Source organism: Varanus komodoensis, unplaced genomic scaffold (genome assembly GCF_004798865.1).
Source record: "Varanus komodoensis strain SLA01 unplaced genomic scaffold, ASM479886v1 scaffold6_2, whole genome shotgun sequence".
In the NCBI taxonomy this organism is placed as follows: Eukaryota; Metazoa; Chordata; class Lepidosauria; order Squamata; family Varanidae; genus Varanus; species Varanus komodoensis.
In genome coordinates, this window is record NW_025336346.1 from 7,535,568 (window position 1) to 7,561,161 (window position 25,594).

Consider the following 25,594-nt stretch of genomic DNA (forward strand, 5'->3'; position numbering starts at 1 on the left):
GGAGGAAAATGCCCTTTCTAAGGAATGTGCTGACCTCATTCGTTCCAACGTGCAGAATTTTAGAGATAGCTCCCAAGATTGCCACACGTGACCTGAAGCACTCCTGCTCAGAGTGAGGATTCTTAGTTTTTGCCCCATTCTAAGTCCTCCTCCTCCTCCTCCTCCTCCACCACCACTCTTGGCCCAAAAAATCTGCTCTGAAATGCCTCCTGATCCTGTGGAGCAGTGAGTGTGTGGGGGGGGGGGGCAAGGGAAGGGCCCTCAACAGGACATGAAAATAGGTGGACATGTCCCCAACAAGGCCACCCAAGCAACATGGCTACCTTCCACTCCAATCTGCCGCCTCTCCCCTTTCCAAATCTACAAGAGTGGGAAGAAAAGCGTCCAGGTTATTTAAACCTTGTCCCTACCCTAAACATAGGATCAACCTTCAAGGGAGGCAGTCAATTCAGAGCAGATCCTCCCTTCTTCTTTTGCTCCTTTGGTGTGCATTTATATCTTGTATATACCACATGGATACTTAAAATATGAGCAACCCATTAAGAGAGCCCATCGTTTGCTGTTGGCTTATGAACAATGGTTGTTCATGATTAACAAACCATGGTTTGTGAGTGCAGTTGTGTTCAGACAACAAAAGGACGCACCTTTCAACAACAACCCACAGTTCAATGATAATCTTCAATGACAACCTATAATTCACCTTGAGTGTGAATTAGCGTGTTTTCTAACTCACTCTAGATGGGGATAGAAGCTGATAGCTTTCAGAAAAGCCTGCACCTCAACCTTCCCCACCCTAGTAGCCTTTGAATGTTTCGTACTTCTGCTCCCATCAGCCTCAATGAGCAAAATCAGTAGTCAGGAGTGCTGTGATTGCTAATCCAAAAGGTGAGGTGGGGGAAGACTGCTGCGTGAAGCTTCAAGTCCATAGCCATTGTGTGGAGATAGACTGCCGTGACTAACTTCTGGGGCTTCCTCCATTCGTGATTGATGGTCCAGCTTCCTTTTGGCAAGCTGCTACCCCAGACTCCCAAATCAGGCCAGCAGAGACCAAGGACCACAATGCAGCGGCCGTTGCTTTGGGTTGGCAAAGATTTGAACCAGCCCACGTCTCGCTGCTTTCCCAGGACTGTTCCCACCGCAATCAAAGCAGAACCAGGCAAGAGCAGCAGGGGCTGTGGGTGCTCTGCTTGGAAAGAACCGCTTCCCTCCGGGCAGAAGAATGGAAATGCTGATTCCTGGAAGAAATGGAGGCTCCAGTTATGTATAAGTAGGTCTCAACTAGCCAGAAGCTGCAACTGATAATACTTTTTAGTGCCTTCCATCCATGAGCGGTAAATAGGCTAATCTCCACGCTGGGAATCTCTTGGGTGTAAACACAAATTCCACCAACTTGTTGTGTGAGAAAATTGTTACATAAGGGGAGCTGTTTTTCCCACCAGGGAAAATACACTGTTTAGTCAAACACAAAGCTACCACGCTTTATTGGTTTCATGCCACAAAATTATGATTGCAGCTGGAACTGGGACATTGTTCTGATACATAAATTTTAAAAGAAGAATCATGTACATGTGTAACAAAATTGGTCATTACAGGATCAGCCTGCACCCCATAACTACCACCAAACTTGAGTTGTCAACAGGACAGCTAAGAAAACCCTCACAACATATACCAGGAATAATAACGAATTTGTATCATGCAATCCAAATTTTCTTCTTAATTAGTAAATAAAAGAATTTGGTTAAAGCACGGTAAGACTGGTGTACGTAAAAGCAAAATAAGGGGTTAAGGACGATGAATATTCATTACAGATCCCTTGGCCATCAGCCAAAGACACTCTTTGGAGGCTCTTCTTTAGGCCTGTCGAAGGCGGTTTCCCCCCCTGTCCGCTCTCGGCTGAATATGGAAGGTGCAGCAGAGCCAGCTTGCTCTGGAAAAAGAACGGGAGTCAATTAATACTTCAGCAAGAGTGATTCACACACAATGGCAGCTGCAGAAGAAGAAAGCAGGAGACAGATCCCGTGGAGATATATATAACGTGCACTTAATATGGGACGATTTCATCACATGTCTAGCATCTCAGTGTTGGATACTGGAGCTCCCGGCACATGTGTGTGTGTGTGTGCACAGAGTGTACATTTTTAAAAAATCTTCAACCTAAAACAGGACACTTCCTCTCCATCTTGGAAAGCACTTTTCCAGAGAAAATAGTTATATCACCATTACCTCTCAGGGTAGAGGTGGTGAACCATGTGGGCTTCCAGATGCTGTCAGACTCTAATTCCCATCACCCCAGCCAGCATGGCCAATGGCCCAGGAAGATGGGAGCTGTGCTCTGACATTTGGAAGGCCGCAGGTTCTGACTAAGGGTTTAACAATGAGAACTGATAGCTATGCAGGGAAGTCAGGTAGTTATGCAGGAGAGCCAGTGTGGCGTAGTGGTTAAGAACCTGGGACTGGGACTCAGACGATCTGGGTTCTAGTCCCCGCTCAGCCATGGAGCCAACTGGGTGACTTTGGGCCAGTCACAGACGCTCAGCCCAACCTACCTCACAGGGTTGTTGTTGTTGTGGGGATAAGATGGAGGAGGAGAATGATGTAAGCTGCCTTGAGCCCTTTGTAGGAAAAAGGCAGGATATAAATCACAATATAAATAAATATAATATAAAAGTCAAGCAGGGATGCAGTTAGTGCCATCCCCGTGGGGGAATGAATAGAAGGAAGATTGGTTTGCAGCTGGCTGGCAGTGGGGCAAAGATTAAGGGAAACGGAGAAGATGCCTGCTATTCAGTGGGGCTGACCTGCAAAAAGAGGAGGAAGGGTCTGAAAATGGCAGCACACCCATGCTTGCAAAAGGACTGCCCTTTGTTTTGGGCATAGTAAAAGAAAGCCATGGCTCCCCCATATCAACATGTCAAAGCCACATTTTAAAGATTATTCTTGCAGGGGAGCTGATCACTCTGGCTGTTTTCAGGCTCAGTACCTGGCAGCAGTTCTCAGCTCATCGGGAGTGCAAGGCGAGTGCGGCTTTCTAAGAGAGATGCCCAAGTGGTTGCTGGGACTGAAGAAGAGCAAGCCGGACATACAGGGGCTTCTGGACACGTGACCCCTTCTTAAGAAACACTCTGATATTTTACTTCAAGATGCTTTCCCCATATTTCCCACGCCGTCGCAGCGACTTCTGTAACCCTATTACCCAGAGAGCTTGGGCATACTCAGGCCTTGGAGAAGGCTAGCACTGGCGACCAGCCTTGTTGGCTACAGGCTTCCTTGGTTGGCCATATGCCAGCACACACCCATTGCGGAGGAGCACGGGCAGGCAGAGGTCTTGTGCCCATCCTGCTTGAGGGCTCCTGTGGGCAGCTGTGCAGAGGGGGTGCAGGACTGGATGGCCCATTGGTCTGATCCAGCATGGCTTTGCAGTCTCCTCCATGCTACAAGGTCCTATTGGCCATTCAAGGTGAAAAATCATGCAGCTCTCAGTGCCCAGTTTATATTCTATGGGCCTAAATATTTATGAAGTTCAGTAAACCTTTTGGTTAAGGATGATGCGAAACACATGCACACGCTCCGTTTGTCGCAAGGTATTTTTCAGGCAGGGTTGCCTCCAGCTACAAAGCACTGACAGTGGGAAAGAACCGGCTCTTCTTTCCTGTTATACCACAAACGCCAGCCCAGTAAGGCATTTAACTCTGCCAGAAAAATGCAAGGAGATGCCAAATTTACACTTGCATTAGCAGCCACTGGCCTTGAAAGCAAAAACTTCAACATACCATCTGCTGGAATCACCTGCGCATCATGAGGTGCTGGGTGATTTGCTATTTCAAGGGCTTTTCTCACAGACAGAGGTTCTCATAACTCTCGGTTCAAAGTTACGTGGCGAGACTATTAACATTCCCAGCAGAACAGTGATGCACTTACCGCACTGCTTCATGACTTGGTAGGTTTTGGATTTGATTTCCTGGTTGCTGGAGAGCTTCCCTTTAGCCCCTTTGAGGTCTTCCTCTTTCACTGGAGGGCGCTTCTTTTTCACAGGAGCAGGCTGGAAAGACAGACAAATTAGTATGACAAGATACAGTACAGTCGGACCACAACCCCAATGGGCTATAAATATTAACCAATTCCATCTAATTACTTGACCACTTGACTCCAAATTGCTATATATTTCATGGTTAATTAACTGGTTATATAACTGTCTCTTATAGACAAGAAATTAGGCAGAAGAGCTGCTGCGATTCACACACGGTGGCACCGAGACCTTCTGTTTATGCTGAATGGCTTGCCAACAAAATCTAAAATACTGAATAAAGGCAGCATAGTGAATTTGCCTCCTTGCAAAATTAAGTATGTTGTCATACCCATCCTCGGTGGGCTGGCTATGATCCACCCAGATACCACCTCCTGTTGGGGGCTGTCACCGAAGCTTGTGGTTTAACTCTTTCTTGTGTGAAGCACTGTATCTTTTATCTGTTCTGCATCTCCCACCATTCAGTTTCATGGGATAAGCCCAGGTTCTAGTTGTATAATTTCTCACTCTCCACTTTCTCTTCACCATGAAGTTTTGTACACCTCCAGCATCTCCCTTCTGGCCCACTATTCATTCTACACTGTAAATAGAAGTATTACTTCCAAATTACAAGAATAGTACCCCTATACTCTTCACTAGTCAGACCTCATCAGGAATACTGTGTCCAGTTCTGGGCACCAAGATTTAAAATGTAGGTAAATTAGAAAGGGTCCAGGGGAGGGCAGCAAAAATGATCCAGGGTTTGGAAACACTGCCCTTTGAGGAGAGACTGAGAGAACTGGGCATGTTTAGCCTTGAGAAGAGAAGACTGAGGGGGGACATGATATCCCCCTATGAGTACCTCAAAGGCTGTCACAAAGAGGAAGGTCAAGATCTCTTCTCGCTGATACAGGAGTGTAGGACACAGAATAATCAATGCAAGTTGTGACAACCCAGATTCAGGCTGGACATCAGGAAAAGCTTCCTCACTGGCACAGCAATACGACAGCGCAACCAGCTGGCCAGAGAGGCGGTGGGCTCTCCCACACTGGAGACATTCAAAAGAAACTGGACAGCCATCTGAGTGGGATGGTGAAACATGGTGTCCTGCAACAGCAGGGGGTTGGACCTGATGGCTTTCACGGCCCCTTCCAGTCTGCTATTCTATGATTCGATGGTTCCGTTCTGTTCATGTCAATGCAGGCATGCAATGCTATGTGCCTCAGACGTCCTGCACAATAATTCTGAAGTGCCTTAGATTAAGTAGACGAGAAGAGGAGACTCAGAGGGTATGTTGGCGACATACAGGTACATGAGGGAATGTCACATGGAGGTGGGTAGAGACCAGTTCTCCCCTGCAGAGGAAGGCAGGACGCAGTCCAACGGAGCAAAGCTCAGGGGGCCAAGGTTTCATTTGGATGCCAGGAAGCGCTTCCTGACAGTCAGGACCCCGAGGGTGTGGAATGGGCTCCCATGAGAGGTCGTTGAGGCCCCATCGGTGCGGGTGTTCAAGGATAGGCTGGACGTCCACATGGTGGGCATGTTGTGAGCGGAGCCGGCTGGTGCCACAGGTCAGACTAGATGGCCTGGGAGACCCCTTCTGACTTGCTCTGTTTCTATGTTTCTAAGTACAACAACCAACCAATCTGCAGCAATTGACTTTTCTACATATTCCAAGCATGCATGGGAATAACTTGCTGCCATTTTATTGTGGGAAGAAAAACAGTCCAGATCCCAGGGGAGCAACACTACACAGCCGGCCAAGGAACATCGAGTCTGCAAATTAAAAGCGTAGTTTTTCCATGATTGGCCACTTATTCTGGAGAGCGAGGGTGCTGGCATGCTTGGCAGTCACAGAGCAAGGAAGGGGCATTGAAAGTCTGAATTCTGGAGCTGGAGTGGCTGATTCCACACAATGGAAGGCCAAGACTTGCCAGTTGGACCCCATTAAAAGAATGCTCTACATGGCAACTGTTATTGCCTGATAGACTGGGTGGGTTGGGGCAATACTTTAAGCCCAGGGTTGCTATAAACCCAGGAACAAGCGATGGTTACCTGGACTGCTTTGTGAACTGCCCCCCGGTGGCTTAGCACACTGTGCCAGACCAGCCACTGAAGGCCACACCTGAGGCAATGTTCTTCCCGTCAGCCGGGATTGGTGGCTTTCACCAACATGGAGAACCTCCCTGACCGCATGGCAGAGGAAATGGCTCGCCCATTGCCAGCACCCAAATAGGGTCCATCAGTGAGCATATAACTTGTCAACCTAGCCCCTGCCATGAGGCTCCTGGAGGCTCCTGGCGAGCCAGGCAAAGGACCCTGCGCACGGGATCGGCAGAACTGCCACGTCAGGCTGCCCAGATACTGGAGGGAGGGCCCTGCTGGCTGATCTTGCTCCACCAGTGCAGGGCCCGCTGTGCTGGTTGCTCGCCAGGGCTTTTCCAAGCCCAATTGAAAGTCCCAATTTTGACCTTCAAACTTTTAGGTGGTTTGGTCCAAGCAACCTGAGGGACTGCCCAACCCGAAACTCATCGACAGAGGCCCTTGCCACCTTCCTGGCTAGCTTGGGGAATTTATGCAAAGGAGAGGAGGGGGCATTTCTGGCATTAAGGCCCCTTCTTTGCAGGTCTTCAGGAAAGCTGTGAAGGCTCCATTTTTGCTGACCTTCCTCTAAGTTAGGGGTGCTGGTTTCTACTAGCAAGTTTTGTACATACTGATTTTAACTGGCAATCACAATACTTATGGGTTTTATTACAAACTGTACTATGGAAATTGTTATTGTACTATATATGCACAATAAATATTTTATATTTAAATATATATACATTTAGCATCTAATCTTGAGAGGGCTGCACCCTTAAAGGTGGTCTATGTTTTAATTTTTAAAGATATTTTAATTTAAACTTATAGAACAATACAAAACCGTAACCTTAACCCTAAGCCTAAAAATACCTCATAAAGAATAAAAAGTAAAAACAACATAATAGACAACAGACAACTATATTTAAAATTGACTGGTGTATCCCTCCACCAGGACCATGGCTACATAACATTTATTCCTTCATTTCTTTCTTCATTCTTACATCTAAATTTCTGCTCTTTCAGGAATTCTTCCTTCCATCCAAAATTGCATTGAATCAACTAAAGGTTAAATACTTTTCCTTTTTATTAATACATGTACAATAAATGAACCCCACATATGCTTAAAATCATTCTTATTTATCAACCTTTTTTTCGCCTGAATCCCATCTGTCAACTTATCAACAGCTATATTCCACATTTCTTTATCCCATTCAGGTAACTGGAGATCCCGTTTCTCCTTCCAGTTCTTTGCTATCATCAATTTTGCTACTGTTTCCTTAAAAGTGGCCTAGAAATAATTTTGGATAGTTCCATGTCGCTCAGCTAGGACCACTGCCAGGGAACCACATAATGCCCAATGTTCTCGAAGCAGCTACTTTAGTCCTGGGCCAGGTTCTAGTCAGAATCCATTCCTGTGCTCACAGGCACAACAATCCATCCTACAGTTTATCTGAAACTGTGACAGGAAGAAAGTGCTTGTTTATAAGAACTTCCATATGGCTTTTAGTGATGATTTACTTTTAATGGAAATGAAGCAGAAACAAAATTCTTTCACACAGCTCCTTCAAGAAGCTTTTGAACAACTGCCATGTGTGTGTTGTATGTGCGTACTCTGCTTCAGGGTTTCTGGCCATCCGAGTTGTGACTTAACCATTCTCATTAGTAAATTGCAGTTTTCACACATGCCCCATACAAGGAATGCTTTCTTGCTCCATGTGGGACAGCTTGAAGCTCAACACCTTCAGATAATTCTCCTGCCACACACACAGAGATGTTATCTCTCAGCTTGCACATGTTTTCTGACCTTTTTGTCAGTCTCATGAAGGTATTATGCTGACACTGATTTTTGGCATTACAGGTTGTCCAGTCAAATAATCACCCTGAATATTGGAAGAAGTTTGGCTTAAAAGCAAAATTGATGTCAGTAGCCAACTGAACCTTTGGTTTGTTGGTTATTAAGGTTTTTGCCTCATCTTTGGCATATATAATATACTCTCTAAGAAGTATGTAGCATCAGCAGCGGAAAGGAACAGATTTTTAGTAGCGTTCTAACATTTGGAAGTGAAACTATAGTACCCTGAATGCAAGGAACTCTAAATTAAAGCATTCTATCAAATATACGATTAAGGCATATTAAAACACTATATCCTTAAATGGATATAAATTGATATTGGATTAAAAGGGTAAGTGGGGGAAAGGGAGTTAAGCCCCATTTTTCTTAGTCCTCTCAAACACGTTCTAGTTTAGGATAATTAGCATTTTAGTCTCACCGATGGATTCATAGCCAAACCTAAGGCAGCCAGAAAGCTGTGCAGAACAGAAGATAAACTGGGAATGAAGGTGCTCAGGAAAACATCACTCATGCAATTCACAGCACATGACTATCAAGCCGCCAAAACCGCAGATCAACATAGTACCAGTTGTTCTGATCCTTGCAAAGAAGAAAAGGAGCCATACCTGTGACATGGCGGCCGCACACCCACGAGTCTGGAGCCAGCCCTTGTCCCTACTGTGCAGAGACTGCGGCAGCCTGCTCACTTGAGTTTATATAGGCTCCCTCGTGCGAGGTCATTCTACTGGGTCATCTTTCCAGTCTAGCCTCCGGAGCATTTTGCGTTGACACAGCCTTGTTGTTGAGAGGTTTATTCTTAGCGGTGACTGAAGATTGCAGAATTTACTGAAGTGTGTGACTGGGTGAGAAGAACCGCACAAGTGACAAGAGAAGACAGCTGGGCCAGGAGAACTATGTGGAAGTCTTGTCCCTCTTCTCAAACAAGTACGTCTTTCAAGGGAATCCTCCGGGTAGCTATTTATAGCTTTAAAGGGCAATGCTTTGTGTTGCAGGCACACAGTTAGACTGTGAGACTCTACATATACACATGTGCAAAACCAGCTGAAAATTGGATAGGGCTGCTTGCTGGGTTTTGGACCTGCTCTGCCATTGAGGTCAGCAGGAGAGGCCCTTGCTGGCAGAGGCCTGTGGCCATGGAACGTCTCCTGCAGGCTGGTCCCCGACTCTGGACTGTTCTCCCGCTGGAGCTGCGATTGGGCTGCATCTCTTAACAGCGCTTTTAAAACTGCCATGGTCCCTTAAGGTGGCTTTTTGTGTTTTGCATGTTTTACAATGTTTATGTTGTGGTATCTTTGTAAACCACCTTAGCTGGTTTGTGAAAGGTGGTCAAGCAACAGAATAAATGGTAATAAGTAAGGAGATGTCATGAAAGAAAATACAGATTCCTAATTGTTTTCCTTGTAATGGTAATATGCCACTTATAATGCCAATACTCTCTGAGGCCGGGAAAGTGACCTTGGAGAGGGAGCAAAGGGCTTTGGGTGGGGAGGAGCCCAGGGCTGCCAGCATAGGAGGGATCCTGAAAGTGCTTCAGCCTCTTCCCTTCTCCTCTGAAACACCAGTGCTGGACTGCAGAAGATGGCTCCCACGCTGAAATGCGGCTCATGTGCAGGGAAGCAAAGAAGCCACTGCCACTCCTCCCACTTGGCGCTGGACAGGCGTGAGCCTCCCCGTTTGGGACTTGATGCTGCTCTCCCCAGGACTGCACCCTCCGTTGCTCGTGCACGGCTTCCAGCTGGATTGGACTCCGGAATGCTTTCTGCATAGGACCACCTTTTAAAAATAAAGTTTGGCAATGATTGATTGAAAAGGACTGCCTGGATGTTGGTAACAGCTGGCAGGCAAGCACAGCTAATACCACTCAGGTATCAACCATAGTGTTACCAATTTGATAGATTTCAATTTCAAATGCTTGTGTGTTTATGCCAGGCTTCTCAACCTGGGCTGCTCCAGATGTTGTAGGCTACAATTCCCATCATATCTGGTTATGGTCCATGTTGGCTGAGGCTGATGGGAATACTAGTCCAAAGGATCTGGAGCAACCCAACCTGGGGAAGTTTGTTTTAAATGACCGAAGATCTGTTTATCAGAAAGCTTGCTTTTCGCAAAGGAAAGCAGCTCAGCCTTCTCTTTCCCTGCGTTTGGACATGCTATAAAAACATAAGTATTCCAACTCATACATTCTTCCCTTACAATGTTTTCCACCCTGAAGTACATTAGGAAGTTCCTTTTGTTTTAGCTGTTTGAATTGCAAGCTGCCTTGCAAAAGGTCTAGTCCAAACGATTGGTTATAAGTGAGTAAATAATAGGTACACAAAGAATTGCGAGGTGCCACAGGGATTAAGCAACAACTAGCTTTTTTTTTTTTTTTGTAAATGTTCCACTCTGCGTATCTCTTCTCAGCAACTATACAGATCTGATGTTCCTTAAGCCTTTGCTTCCAAAACATTCCTAGTGAAGCTGTGGCTGTATATATACTTTTCAAAGGCCAGTGGTGAAAAAAGTCACAGATAACACATGTTGGATGACATCCAGGCATGTCTGTCAGCTGAAGAGGCCAGTAGAACAGATTCCCTTCCCAACTGAGCCCCACCCTTCCGCCCCCCAACTCTGGATACAGCCCATTGTGTATACCAATGCAGTAGCTCTGAATTTCACCATTATTTTGAGTTCTTTAAAGAAAATGTCCCATTCTTGTATTGCTAAGAAAAGTAAGGTTGCCCCATGATTTCAGTCATACCCCTAAACCTATCCAAAATAATGGAGAAATATGTCATTAGGAATGGCAATGTTAAAAAAAACCAGTTGGATCTCCAGGAGAATTTCCATTAATCCCCCTGGACTTCCTGGTAGCCATTCTTGAACAAAGCAATGCCAAAGACATTATCAAAGCACCATTGCTGAAGTACAGTTCATCAAAAAAGTTCAATTCTACTTCCTATCTTGGAGTAAGGACAGAGGGTTCTCTTGTTTTTAATCACAGAATGTAAATTAATCTGCACATGACTGCAATAATATCTGTGTTATCATCCAATAATTTTTATGGTTTTGCATAAACAAGAATGAAAAGGGAAATAATCCTGCAGAAAAGCAAGGAGAAAATAAGAGACTGAGGCAAAACAAGGGTTTTCAAAGAGCATATCATTAAAAAGTTAAGAACAAAACTAAAAATTATTTAAATACATGAGAAGCAGCAAGTTTGCTAGGAAGCTGGTGGGACCAGAGGATGACAAAAAAAGCTAAAGGACTATTAAAAGGAGGAAAAGGAGATTATAGAGAAGTTGGATGAATTATTCGGATCTGCCTGAACTGATTTACCAGAACAGTCTGAGGAAGGGAGGAAAATAGTGATGACAAGACATGAAATTCTAGACTTTATTGACACACTGTAAACAAATCACCAGGTTCAGATGGTGCATATCCAAGCGATCTTAAAATCACATGAAAAGCTGCTGATCTTGCATGAAACTTATGAAAGGTGTCTGCAAGACTGGCTTCTCTGCAGAGGATTGGAAAGTGGTGAACAGAATGTAAAATTTTAAAAAGTGATCCAGGGGAAATCCAGGAAATGCAGAAAATTTTAGGGTGGTTGGCTTAGCATCTCCTCAAGTAACTTAGTGGAAAATATTAAAGATAAAATTATCAGACAGATAAAAGGGTAAGTCTGGCTTAAGAATCAGTTTGGTACTTACTTTACTAATTGTTTAGACTTTCTCAGTATTATGAAAGCCACCTTGAATTCTTTGGAAGGAAAAAGGGTGGGATATAAACAAACAGAATTTTTGAGAGTGTCTGTATCTATTTTCAACAGGTTTTTGACAAAGCCAAAACATACTTTTTACCAATCTCCACAATTTTAGAAAGGTTACTTATATTCAACTAAAATAGGCCTGTGCTGGGTTTCTATAGTGATTTTCCACTTACACAGAAATTAAATTTGAGTGTTTTACAATGTCTGCTACAGGTTAAACCTAAAGAAAGCTAATATGCAGGCAGTGAGTTGAAGACATGTAGTGACAAAGTTATATTATGCCAAAACGTTTATTGTAAACCATTATTTAGGTACAACACATACTGTTTTCCATTTTAATGTAATACCATCTGTTAAACATGATCCACATCATGGTTCACATCTTTAATCTCACAGGGCAGACTTTCCTCTTCATCTTGAACTCCCAAAGCACATGAAATCCTAATTGCAAAGGGGTAAATCCAGACTGCCACATTGTGGAGGTCAACTTGCACTGGAGGAAGGAGGCAAGACAGTAATTTCTACTATTCTTCCCTTTTTTCTGGAGCCTAGCACATCCTAAAAACTGCTCTGGAGGGTTGGGAGGCTCTCTGGAGCAGAAAGGGAAGTGATGGGAGAATTGGTCAAGATCACCACCCGATTACCTCCTGCCAGTGGGAGCAAGAGGAGGAGCAAGTCTGGATCCAACCCAGAAAGTACAGCTTGAAAAGATGCTGCCATTTTACTTTGTAAAGCCACAGGAATCCCTCAGCATGTAACTGGAAACGTTATTGCATCTCCTGTGACTGGATGTGGCTAGGTTTTGTACGTTCGCCATCACCACTATGTCTGTATGGAAGCCGCAGATCCGCACTGAGCATGCACAATGGACATAGACACCCAGCTTTCCAAGAGGAAATTTTAAGGCTACATCCCCTCTGCCTTCCTCCAGCAAAGCAGAGTTAGAGACCCAAGCAACATGCTTGTGAGGGAATGCCTACGGGACACCTTGCATTGTTGTTGTTTGGTTCACAATTCAACGAGTATGAGGTCTTTTCCCTGAAGAGAAGCTTATCACATGGTTTGTCAGCAACATTAATATAGAGCATTTCAGTAAAGATAGTCAGGGAGACATTAATACACTAACGTTAGAAACGAAGACCGCATGACAACCACAGCGTTTCCAAACGAGTTATGTTGGGCACCTGATATCACGACCAGCCAGTGACACAAATCCTTCTCTATTTCAACTCTGTATCCCGTCCCTTTGGCAGTGGGAAACTACTCATCTATCAGATTTCACTCTGTATTATATGTTTTAAGTGCAGAAAGAACTGAATCACAGTCACATCGGACTCGTATTGGCAGCTCTTTTGCTCTTTGTAAAGCACTGTCTGAAGCACACTTTACTGTGATCTTGAGTGATAAAGTGAGCTGAGCCTTTGGAGAACATTTACATCTTGCTTACTTTGCCAAATTCAAATTGTCGCAACGCAGTGCCGAACCAGCAAAGCATTCAAATCCATCCTGCTGTAATATGAAAAACAGAAGTCAGTATGCCTTCCCTGACATTTTGTGTTTTGATTTAATCCTAAAAGCAGAGCAGAGCCATTTTTCAACTTCAGCTAACCCCATCCTCATTCTACCCACAAGCTTTCAGAAAGGGATTAAGTGCAATAGAAGAAATTAGGATGCAGTCCCAGGCAAGTTTAGCCCAAAGCCTTAAAATTCCTGGCACTTCCCAGCCAACCACACTCACTGGGGAATGCTGGGGATCGTAGGCCTTGGTTTGATCTAAAGAAGCATAGGATTGCATCCTTAAGTAGCTTACCTTATAGTATGGCTCAGAGCAACAGCCATACTCAACTCATCCTTCAGACAGTGCTTAACTAATGGAACTTATTACCGTAAGATGTGGCAACAGCCCCTTCGATAGCTTTAAGCAAAGTGCTGGCAAGCTTATCAATAATCAGATTTTTTGCTGGGTGAAAGCTACATGGGACCTCTTGTATGGCATAGTATACTTTTGATTATCAGATACTGGGGACTTAACAGAAGAAGGCCATCACTGTTACGTTCTAAAGTTTGACCAGTGAATGTTAAACTAAGAGAAATCTTTTCTTTCTTAAATAGGCTGTGCAACTTTACTGACATCTGAGCATTTTAAATTATATCTCTGGACATTCTACTATAAGGCATAAGAAGTACAATGCACATGTCCTTCTGATGCAGAACAATTTGGGAAAAATAAGAGTACTTCCCTTCCTTGTTTAAAACATTGAATTGAGCCGCTCTGCAGTGCCTGTGATATAGTCAATGAAAATGCTAGATCTGAGGTCTATTTGAAGTTTGACTATTTAGATTAAGGCTTTGGGCTTGATTTTTTTAAGACTTCTCCATCCCAGAATTGTTTAGAACAGATATTTTACATACCTGATGCCACAGGAAGAAATGAGCAGAGTTAAGCTTTTGGATTTCATCCAGTGTTATCAGAAGAAAGAGGTAAATGGCATATAGCAGGCATTCTTTCCCGTTTACAAAGCCAAGTCATTTTTTCCTTTCTTAGTCCAACTATACAACTAATGAGATGGGGTTAAGTATCTATTCTGTTGATGAATTGCATCTGCCCTCCTGCAGAGCAGAGATTTCACAGAGGTGTGAGAGAATCTGGCTTAGGATATGAAGCTTGACAAGTCACAGAGTCAGAAATATACAATGGAAATACAGAAACAATAGGTTAGGAGGCAACATTGATCAAGGACATTTCCCCACCTCCAAACAGAGGCCTTAGCTAGGTTTCTAGTGAGATGAACATTGGTTTCCCTTTGTTTTGAACCTGAACACCAACGAGTAACAACGCATTGCAAAGATGTTGCAGTGCAAGACAACATGGGCCAAAGCGCCTCTTCTGGGCAGACAGATTAGAGAGGCAGACAGTGCTTGTCTTGGAGCTACAGCTATTAAAAATAGCCGGAAAAGCAGCAGTGGAGCAGTGTACTTGATCGTCTGAGGCTCGAAGCCCCAAAACCAGCCTCAAAACCAGCAACCTGCGTAGCTCACCACATTTTATATGTGACAACACCTATAAAAACTGTAAAAACAAAAATACAACACCTTGGAGAAGTTCTGAGCTCTTGCCAGTGACAGTGTTTTAAGGCTTGAAATACAGTCTGACAGTCAGACACTGTGAGTTACAGTTCTCCCTTTTTTTCCTGAATTCACTTTTGTTGTTTTGTTAAATCAGAAGGTTTCAAAGTGAAAACTGCCAACAATTGCCAACCCGCAGTCAATGAATTAGGTGTGCAAGCATCCTATTGTCAGATCTACTTTCTGTTACAGGATAGCAGACAAAAAGCTGCAGCCACTTTGAATTTAATGGATGAATGTATTCATTAAACTATGCTACACACCTCTGCTTTTCCCAACTGGAATGAGAGGTGTTGATTTTTAGGAAGCAGGGATTGCTACACTCCCAGTAGTCAACCAATCTTTCCAAGGCTGATCAAAAAAGCTCTTGGGAGGAACGGCTCCCAGCACAACCCCATTCAGTCATATAGAAACCCACCTCATACCATGAGGCAAACCATGAGGTCCATCTGGCCAGTGATGCTGGCACTGACCGGCAGTGGCTCTCCAAGGATTGGGGCAGGATCCTGCCTGGCCCACCCTGGAGAAACTGGCCTTGCCCCCAGGGCCTTTTGCAGGCAAGGCAAGCACCCTTCCTCAGAGATGCAGCCCTTCCCCACGTAACGCTGGTAACGTGAAGGGCCAACCTGTGCTCTGTTCTCTTTTCAAGACAAAGTTTTCCTTGCTTTTGCTTTTAAAAAGGAATGTCGCTTCAGCTTTGGAATCGTTGAGTTGAAGGACCCAAAGACATGCAAGTGCTCAAGCAGCAACATCACTACAGTCTCTTAAATGTCTGGTTGACATCTAGAAGAAACCATCTTGGAAATTTTTGTTGCTTTTATGGTAAAGTGCACAGGGCCACACCTACACCAATAGTCCCCATACTGCAGAGCGGAGCAGTAGTCTATTCCCCGAAGCAGGGCTGCCACTCAACCACCATGTGGATCAACCAGGCTGGTGCGTCACCCCAGCAGCATGGCTGTTCAGCTCTGGCAGCCACGGGACAGCAGCTCCCTTGGCCGCCACCTTCCCCTCCTTTATGGGATGACGCCAAATAATGCTGCTGCAACTCTGACCTTTCTGAGCCTCACGCAAAAAGTAACAGCATAATTTTGTTTGACAAAGACAATCCTTAAATATTCCCGTAAGAAAATATAACTTAAATATAAAAGTTTGAACAGGTTAGAGGAGTTTTGAAGTGGGGAAAAATGTTGTTCAGCCTATTAATTCCATAGGTACCCTTAAGTAGTAAATTTACATAAGAATATTAAGTCACAATTTGTAACATAAAATTATTCTGCTCTAGGAATATGCTGGAAAGACCAGTTTTTAGTAATAAAACATACTGATTCAAATTTTGTTAATCCTGGTATCGCTTGCAGAATATCATTCAGGAAGCCCTGCCAAAACGAGAACTCTCTCTGGCCTGGTCACATCCAGATAGCCTTGGTGAGGAGGACTTTTCCACACATGCTAAGATACTCTTGCATATTTGGTCAGAGTTTCCACAGCACAGCAGAACAGGTAGCTTTTCCAACTGTCCATGTTCCATTGGGTTGAGTCACCATTTCGAGGCAACAAGGATACAATTGCCAGATGAAAATCCACTGAATGTGGACAGTTTTGTCATAAACCTGCAAACATACAGGCCCCTGAATCTGTCATACGGGTAGACCAAACCGATGCTTCTTTTTCTTAAAAGACTTTAAATTAGTCAGTCTCCGAAGGTCTTCTTCACCATCGGACTCCTCCATTTCATCATCTGCTGAAATTAGGATCTATAGACAAAATGATAAACAAATTGAGACAGAAAGTCTATATTTAGAATTTTAGAAATTTAGACAGGAAACTCAATTTTCTTTTCTACAATCAGTATATACAAACTCAAACATTGTTAATAAAATGAGGATGAGCAGATACAGGACCATTGAGATCTCAAAGTAACTTTAAGCTTATCTTTCACTGATGCTTCTTGAAACTGTACAGACTATAATCTAAACAAATACTTCAGGTCTGTCACTGTCTATGACAAACACCACCCAGATAGGTCTGTGGGAAATGTCTACTATTTGTTAACTTTTTTGAAGACCCAACAAGAAGTTACCAATGTTGCAAAGTGGAATTTGAATGAATAAAGACCATTCTATTGAAATTGTAGGAGCCAACACTCTTTCATAGTAGCAGACTTGTGGGTTTTACTCCCCGTTTGTTACTGATTAGCATCTCTGCACGATATGTAGATCCTCCCAAGAAGAGAATAGTTAGTATCAGATACTTCCATTTGTGCTCTGCCTGGAATGACATGTCACTTTTTAATTTTTTAAAATTATTTTCAAATATGTAGAATATTAAAAAAAAAGAAAAGGAGAAAGGATACCAAGGGATCTTGCATGAATATTAAATTTAATATCAAGTTCAAAAAATTTCACAAAAAGTCTAATTGTTACCTCTTCTACACTCAGTTAAATTGATTAGTATTTAATTGAAACTCATAGAGCAATTGTTCTAATATATAATTATTAATACTAACTTATTTTCCAGTCCTTTTAAATAATTTTAAAATAACAGCAGAGCATTTGTGATAAAATTATAACTCACTAATTACATTTTTACAAGCTCTATGGACATTAAGTGAATTGTGTATAATAAGCTTCCCATTTATCATTAAATTCTTTATCTGGTCTTCTGTTTATATAAATAGTTTAGCCATTCAGCTAGCTTATTTTTCCAACTTCTTTATTTCTGCTTTCCATTGATGTAATTATAACTCTAGCAGCTGTTATCATATATTTAAATAACTCTACCATATTCCTGGAACAATAGTTTCTGGTACAATAGTCAGTAGCATATTCTTAGCATTCATAGGAAAGTTAATTTTTCAGAATTTTCTGTATTTCTGTTTGTATTTCTTTCCAAATTTTAAAAACCTTATTACACATCCACCAGATATGCTAAAAAGTCCCATCCACTTCTTTTTATTTCCAGTACTTTCCATTATAATTCTTAACCATTTTCTTAATATCATTTGTTATACCAATGAAAAAACATCTTACACTAATTTTCTCTTAGTGCTTCACTAGCTGTGAATTTTATATCCTTCATCCACAAAATTTCCCACTGATGAAGATATTTCTTCCTCAAAATTCTGCATTCAACTTATCGTGCATTAGTTTAACTTTTTCAGGTTCAGTATCTTATTGAGTAATCATTCATCCTAGCAGGTGGTATTTTTGTGGTGTAATCAACCCCTCAAATTCCATCAGGTCTCTCACAGTGCCTTTTCCTGTTTGAATTTCCATATTCAATCTTGAAACCAACTGTTCATAGAGAAGCCATTCTATCCCTTTCCCTTCAACTTTTAATTTCTGCCATGGCTTAATTCCTCCTTGTTGCGCAATCACATCTCCACATATTATAACATCATCCCTTTTCCTCAAACGCTTATCATAATATGCTTCTATTAGAGACATCAGAAGAGAAACTGGGGGGCCAATTCTTCTTACAGAACACCAGATTCTAATGAAACCACCTCTAAATGCATGGCTATTCTTTTGTGTTAAAGCCTTCTTGGTTGATGCTTCAGTGACATCTCACTTTGGCCTGTGAAATGTAGCTTTGTGAGCGGCACAATTTGTTATGGTGTAGAGATGCGTCCCTCCCCGCCCCACACACACACCTCTGCCCGCTCTGGCTAATCCCAAGTAGTTTCATTCAGGCAAGAGCTCTGTGGCTTTCATGGCGGTGCCTTGTGTTACGAAAGTAAAACCAGGTATTGATCATGCACTATAATATGCAATATACCTGTGGGATAAGGCAGATAAAAATCTATAAATATGTATATGCATTAAGTGTCAACTTAATACCCAGTCTACCCAGAATGACGACTCCTTCTATTCAAGTTGGATCTGTTTATCATTAATCGCACTCAGCACAAGTGCAGGAGAGCTTTTCTGCACAGGCCAGCCATGACTTGAGGTGGCTGGAGTTTTAGTACAAAGCACCTAATTTTACTCCATTAAAAATGACTGATGAAGACCCTGAACAGTTGGGACTTCATTAAAGAGCGCCAAGCAGCCACCTGAGCATTTTGGAGGGCAGGGTGCAGAGGAAATCCTTGCCTCCATGCTCCTTTTGCCCTCTATGGAATATCCATAACCTTCCAAATTTGGAGGGCTCAGTGAGTGGCACCCTTGCTTAGTTGGGGAAGGGGCAGGAATCCAACTGGAGTGCCAGGCTGAACCAGAATGACTTACGAAAGCATGAACGCTTCAAAGCAAAAATGAAAAAGACACAAAAGTACACAGTGGCACATGATAGTACTGTGTTAGATAACAGTAAGCAAATGGCAAATGATGAAATGAACTAAACAACTAGGAAATGCGGGACTTGCCTCGGACTCCGATTCTTCATGTGAGGCTGCCCTCCTGTATCGAACTTTGCTTCCGTTTCTTGAATCCAGTCCTGGTTCTTTCTCTTCAAGCTTAGCTTTTGTTTTCCCTTTCTTCATAAGGAAGTTATCAACTACCCAGAACATTAATGCCTGTTCCAAAGGAGAAGGCATTGTTAAGTGCCAGACATTCCTTGTATCATAGAATTCTATGGCTTTCTTACTATAACTTCTTACTATAATTCTATGGCATTCTTACTTTTACTACAGCAACTAGGTGCAAAGGACTTACTATGCAGCAACATCTGCATAACCATTTAATATTACATGAGTCACTAAGACTGATGAACTCCTTAAACTGAAGTTCAACAGGTCATTACACAAACAAGATGTATACAACATTTTATTGATACAGTACCATAGCATTTAAACATAAATTGGCTCTGTGTCTGGCACAAAACCTCCTCGCCTCTCTCCTGTAGAAATTTCGAATTGTGACAAGACAAATATTCATAAAATTGCATATATTCAAGTAGGTTATCTGATTAGTCAAATAATGGCTGAGTATTTAAAATGGCACCTAGTAAAAGTAACAGAGAAATGCTTTAAATGCAATATCCCAACTCAGTCATTTGGCAATAGAATATATTACATTCTAAGATTTTGTAATTATTTAAAGCTACCAAAGTTATGTTAGTGTAAGTTCATGCAAGCAATCATTTGGAAGACTTAGATCTAGGCAGAAAAAAGCTATTTTAAATGGAAAGGAATGCAAAACTACATACAGCAAATATAAAAGGAGACTTTTAAAAATGGGATTATTTTTGTCAGGGTATGCAGATCTTCTGCAGAATGCATAGCAAAAACACTCACTTCTGCTTTTGTTTCCAAAGGAAACCGTTATGCCCTTGCTTTTTAAAAAAATGATATTCTTAGCATCATGGAATATTGGAGGCTTGGTCAGATAAGAAAACCAAAGCTTCTGACAGGACAAATCAGTTTGAAGACTCAAACTTCATGGCAACACTCCAATAACTTAATGTGTTTGGTGACTCAGTGAGTGAATAGCTTCTGGAAGCACTGCAAAGATGTGCCTGGACAAACTGTTGCGGACCATGATTCAAGTACTGCTCAAGCAAATTTTTAGTAGCTTTTGAATTTTCTTGAAGATTTACAGTTTTGGTTAGCTACATTTAAAAAAATACTCAAATATGCTGCCAGCAACTCTAAAGTCTTACATGGAATAGAATGAAATGTTGAAAAATGATCGTGAACGTCCAATTCAAGAGATGGTGTGGTAGAGGCATTGCAAATATGGATTATGACCCCACTCCACCCAGGAGGGCAAGGATCATATGATCTTTCAGAAGAAGTCTGCATCTCCTTCTCTCTATCAGCAGTTTCCCTATGTGGCCAAGCTGTAAGGAGGGTCCCATAGGAAGATACGTCTTACATGTATCAGTGGAGTCTCCAAAACATTTGAAATGATTCTTTTTAGAGCCTGGAAGCTGGCTGGTGTTCATCCATCACAGACGTGAGATCTGCCTAAAGGGCCTTCCTCCAGGCCCAGGGAAGAGGTCATGGTGTCACCACTGCTAGGCAGGAGGTTATTTTCTGGCTATGGCAAGATCAAAAATGTGCAGGGTTTGGCACTCTTTGGTTACCCTCTGCTCACCTGCTGTTGGAACAGTTTGTCCCAAAAAATTTCACTGGCCACCGCTATCTCAACCTTTTCATCAAAGGGGAATGGGGCGCTGGATGGTTGAGCTGAGCTGGCCAGCTGGCATCGATGCTGCACCTACCAAGCGCACGCTGTTGGAGCTGTGATTGAAGTCATGCAATCTGCCACAGGAAGGGTGGCTAGTCCACCTTGCCTGCAGGAAGAGGTGCACCTGCCTGCTAGAGAAACCTGGCTATCTCTGGCATGTTTTCCAAACCTCTTCCTCTGTACAGGCTCCTAAAACACATCTTGCACTGCACCTGCCTGCAGGCGAGCCTGTGTCATCTCCCCTACCTCCATCTTTCCCCCCATTCTGTACTCCACTTTCTTTTCCTATTTTGAAGAAAGGGAAAATAAATGGATTCAGAAGCAAGGCCGAGTCAAAAATGTAGCTTAGGAAATGATTTAGAAGAAAAAACAGGAGACTGTTCTGAAGTTAGAATGCCCCAGGTGAGGCAAGGATGGAAATGAGGGAGGGAGGGAGGGAGCGCAAGACTGACCCAGATTACCTCTAAAAGATCACTGATCACATCCTGTCCCCCTGATGGAGAGAAGGGCCATAAACTGTGGTTTGGACACCTCCCCCACACCACCCAGGGAATCACAATTCCCTTCAAGTTGTTTAAAGTCTCTGCCATGCATCAAGTATCATGTTCTCAACTCTATACATAACAGCTAATTAACATTTCTTCAAATGCCATTAATCCACCTTATTCTTTTAGTATAACAGTCCCCTTAGATGTCACCACCACATATCTGCACTCCAAGCATAACTATTTTTAAACACACTGAATATCCGGAAGATGCTCATTTATACCAACATTTACAAAGAAGGGGACTATCAGCATTACAATAGCCAGCTCCAGCTGAGGGTTTTCTATAAGATTCAACAAAGCTACCTGTGAAGAGAAAAAGAAGCACATTAATATGGAATGACATACCATTGAGTCCCCTAGTTATCATTTTGCACTCTGTCTTGTATCAGCTACAAGGCGGCAGAACTGGGAAGAACTGCTGAGATGGAGAAGCGCTTCATGTTTCTTTTTCATTAAAAATTGATCTTAGCCTTAGCCAGGAACACTGTGGGTTCAGCTATCAGAAACTCCACTCCTAAAACTTCAGTGTAACACAGATAACAGCCTTGGGAGGGGAATGATATGCAGCTGCGGCACATGGAGAGCTGACCCGGGTCTTCAGTACTGACATAGTTAGATACTGGGCACTGCTACAATCAGACCCTTCTCCTGTTTGGGAGCTTACCACCACCACCACTAAGCTGGCAGGGTTTCGCTATGGAGTGTTCATTTCCATTCCGTTCCTCCTGTCCCATCAGAGCACAACCATGATCTACCTGGAAATTATTTGTGAGCATGTGCTGCTAAGATGTGCTGCTAAGATACACTTGAACACATGGAGCTGTGTCTGAATGCCAGTGCTGAAGACCTTTAAAAGGCCAATTTCACACACCTTCCAGGCTTATGATAATAAGGTAGGTTTCAAAGCTTGAAATAAGGAGATGGTAAGTTCCAGGTAGATCATGGATGTATATTGTCAAAATATTGACATTTTCTGCTCATTTGAGACGTGTACACATTAGTACAGGAAGCATGCAGTGGTGCACTTGTGAATATTCATAGTAAAGATATTTTGATAAAGCTCGTTGATCAAAAGTAAATACCATACCCATGTTTTGTAAATTTGTAAGGGTTAAATTTAACCGTTATGTGAGGGTTAAATATCCAGCTGAGGGTTATGCAAGGCCCTGGTGGCTGCATTCACATTGCATGACAACCTTTGGGGTTGTACATTGAAATTGCACTGAATACACAGTGTTGCTCATGGTGGTTTAAATGACCCACATTGAGCCCCAGGTATCATGTGAGCTTGGTACTGTGGCATTTTCTTACTTATCAGAAAGAGTGACTCTATGGACATTTTATATTTAAAATTTCTTACAACGATGAGTTCCTACATTAATAGAAGCAATGTTTAATTTAGAGAATTCAGAAGATAGCAATGCAAATGAATTCAAGCCCCACAAAAGCTGTCATGAGCGCCGCACTGCCTTCCCTTATTTCAGCGCATCACATTCAGCTCTATTTAAGTAATACAAAACATTCACGTCAAATCCTACAAACTAGTAACATGTGCCAACATTTAATTTTGTAACATTTGATATTTAAAGAAACGTATACAGAGTAAACTACAGGCAACGGGTCCACTTGGCATGGCAGAAGGCAGGTGTCTGCAAAATAAGATTAGCCACACCATACTAAAGCAATTAGATGCATTATTGTAAAAATTAACACTTAGCTACCATGAATATTTTCATTAGGCTGCTCGAGGGCTGGTCCCACAATGAACTAACCCATCGAAAGCAAAGCATTGCAGACAGTCTGGCACACCACTGAGCAGTAGGGGTGGGGTGGGGTGGGGTGGGGTGGGATGAAGGGGACTGCTTTAGAAAAACCAAGGCTCAAACCTCTTTCCACTGAGGTATCTGAAGAACTATGATGATGATGGTTTTTTCGAAGATCATGATCACTATGTACAACGCACACTGTCCTACCCAAGCACTCCACTGCAGTGGGTCACCTACGAAAGAAACACACACGATTAGCACGGAGCTCTGGCAAGCAAACTTACACCTGCCTTTAAATGAATCGCACAACATTCCCTGGCATATCACAGTACTACTTCTTAACTTAAGGCACTGTCCATTCTGTCAGCTCAAGCTATTTAAAGCAAAATCACTGGATTCCTAGTTATCCATTATTAAAGAGCAAATATTGTCTTTCTGGTTATAAGATGATGATATTGATGATGATGATGATGATAACATTTCTATGCCGCCCCTTGCCGAAGCCTCAGGACGGCTTACAACACAATAAAATACATTGAAATACAATAGAACATAATAAATTACCATTAAATACAAAAATACAAAAAATACACTGAGTTACGAACATAATAATATAAAATTAAAATTATCAGTATAAAATAAGTAAATAAATAATATAGGAGGAGAAAAGAGAAGGAAAAAGATTAGGGTTACAGCACTTCAGAAGCTGAAACTAATCACAGATAAAGGCAGAAGCATCCATTTCCCATGTACGCATAGAATGCAGCAGAGATCTCCAACATACACAGAACAGAAGGCTGCACTTGAACAAAATTAATGTCTTGACTTCTAGAAAGCACCACAATGTGCTGCTTGGCAAATGATGGTATCTTCTCATCTTAAACAGATCTCCCTCTCTCACCTGCATATTACACAAACTAGAACAAAACAATGCATCAGCAACATGATTATTACAGCAAAGACTTCTAGGATGTAACAACAGATCACAAATGTCCAGTCTGTCCAGTTTCAGTCATTGTTAAAGTTTCGACACATTGTCCAATTCACATGTGTGAATTTTGTCCAGTCCAATCTTTAAGTTCTGCATGAAATCATTATGGACACTGCCCTTTCCTTCAAAGACATTAGCAAAAAGCAATGAGAGGCAGTGAACACTTTTACAAAATGATGCTGGCTACCTTTGTCCAATGTAGTGTCTGTGCAAACAATGAAACATTAAATTTGTATCTACCCTTCTTTGGAGAAAGCACGGCTTCCTGGGCATGACTTCAAAAGCAGAGACTTCTTCTTAGAACTGAGTATGATGAAAGGGATGCCATGTGGGTGAAATCTTTGCTGAACGCTTGGAGAGTATTCATGCCACAGTAATAGAAGTTCAGCTAAGATTTATACCTCAGCTTAGGAAAGGTACCACCAAATGTGGTTAATGAGCAGAGTCAAGGAAGCTGGTAGAGGCTAGAATGCTTTCTTTAGAAAATGAAGTCGAGCACCAATTAGGAACACAAGTTTCAACAAAACAAATGAAGACCACCAGGTTTACAAAAAATGAGAAATCTATCAGTGAAAAAAAATAAAGCAAATAACACTTTTAAACAGTTTTTGGCCTCAGGTCCCAACACAGCCATAAAGCTCACCCGGTGACTTTGGCCAGTCACTCCCTTTCAGCCCAACCCTCACAGGGTTGTTGTTGTGAGGATAAAATGGAGCTATGTAAGCTGCCTTGGGTTTCTCACAAAGGGAAGAAGGTGGGGTATAAATGTAATGTCAAAGTAATAGCAGAAGGAGAAAAGAGAGATGGAAGATTAGGTCAGATGCTTTGCTGAGTCCCTTTATAATTAGTATGCTTAGCAAAATAAGCAAACTAGATTGTTATACTCAATTCTAATTAATCCAGATTGACTGCTACCAATTTTGTTCTGAATACTCAGAAATTGTTGTATTTATTTGTTTGACAAGCTTCTCAAGTATACAAGACAAACTAAATTGCTTATAATAACCTTTAAGGTACACATTGTATGTGCACTTCTTTAGTCTTCCAGAAGATACCAATTCATCATTTATTTGCTATAGTAATTGCTTATTATGTTTTTAGTACTATTTTAAATTATTTTGCTCAAACCATTGTAGGATTCTTTGGCATTTTTGGTCACAAACAAATTAAATTAGAGTATTTCTACACAAGGAACTGGGTAACTAAAATATGACATTATAAATGTTTGTTTAAAGAACAGGTTGAAAGTTCCAGGCTGCAAATGCAAGGCAGAATATTGAATGAAACACTACCAACAAGATGAATTAAAACCCTGCAAACAGAATTTGGTTTGCTATATGC

At 42.2% G+C, this 25,594-nt stretch overlaps 2 protein-coding genes and 1 long non-coding RNA gene across 4 annotated transcripts in view; 1 reads left to right on the forward strand and 2 right to left on the reverse strand.

The window, feature by feature from the left end:
- Nucleotides 1-1,464: 1,464 nt before the first annotated feature.
- MUSTN1 (musculoskeletal, embryonic nuclear protein 1) lies at nucleotides 1,465-8,691 on the reverse strand. Its single transcript, XM_044451531.1, has 3 exons — nucleotides 8,543-8,691; nucleotides 3,919-4,039; nucleotides 1,465-1,927 (listed from the first exon to the last, which is right to left on the reverse strand). Exons 1-3 carry the CDS (start codon nucleotides 8,549-8,551, stop codon nucleotides 1,821-1,823), a joined length of 237 nt encoding a protein of 78 aa, XP_044307466.1. The 5' UTR covers nucleotides 8,552-8,691; the 3' UTR covers nucleotides 1,465-1,820.
- Nucleotides 8,692-8,723: 32 nt separating this feature from the next.
- LOC123034285 lies at nucleotides 8,724-9,747 on the forward strand. The gene is made up of 2 exons (XR_006416719.1): nucleotides 8,724-8,861; nucleotides 9,500-9,747. It is a non-coding gene; the product is annotated as an uncharacterized LOC123034285 (long non-coding RNA).
- Nucleotides 9,748-11,959: 2,212 nt separating this feature from the next.
- Nucleotides 11,960-25,594, reverse strand: part of LOC123034283 (store-operated calcium entry regulator STIMATE) — a 57,790-nt gene continuing 44,155 nt past the window's right edge. For both annotated transcript variants that reach the window (XM_044451529.1, XM_044451528.1), the window contains exons 5-8: nucleotides 23,383-23,495; nucleotides 21,722-21,799; nucleotides 19,184-19,333; nucleotides 11,960-16,571 (exon numbers count right to left, since the gene is read on the reverse strand). In XM_044451529.1, the coding sequence (XP_044307464.1) occupies nucleotides 16,455-16,571; nucleotides 19,184-19,333; nucleotides 21,722-21,799; nucleotides 23,383-23,495 (458 nt within the window). In that variant the 3' untranslated portion in view covers nucleotides 11,960-16,454. The remainder of the gene's footprint in view (nucleotides 16,572-19,183; nucleotides 19,334-21,721; nucleotides 21,800-23,382; nucleotides 23,496-25,594) is intronic.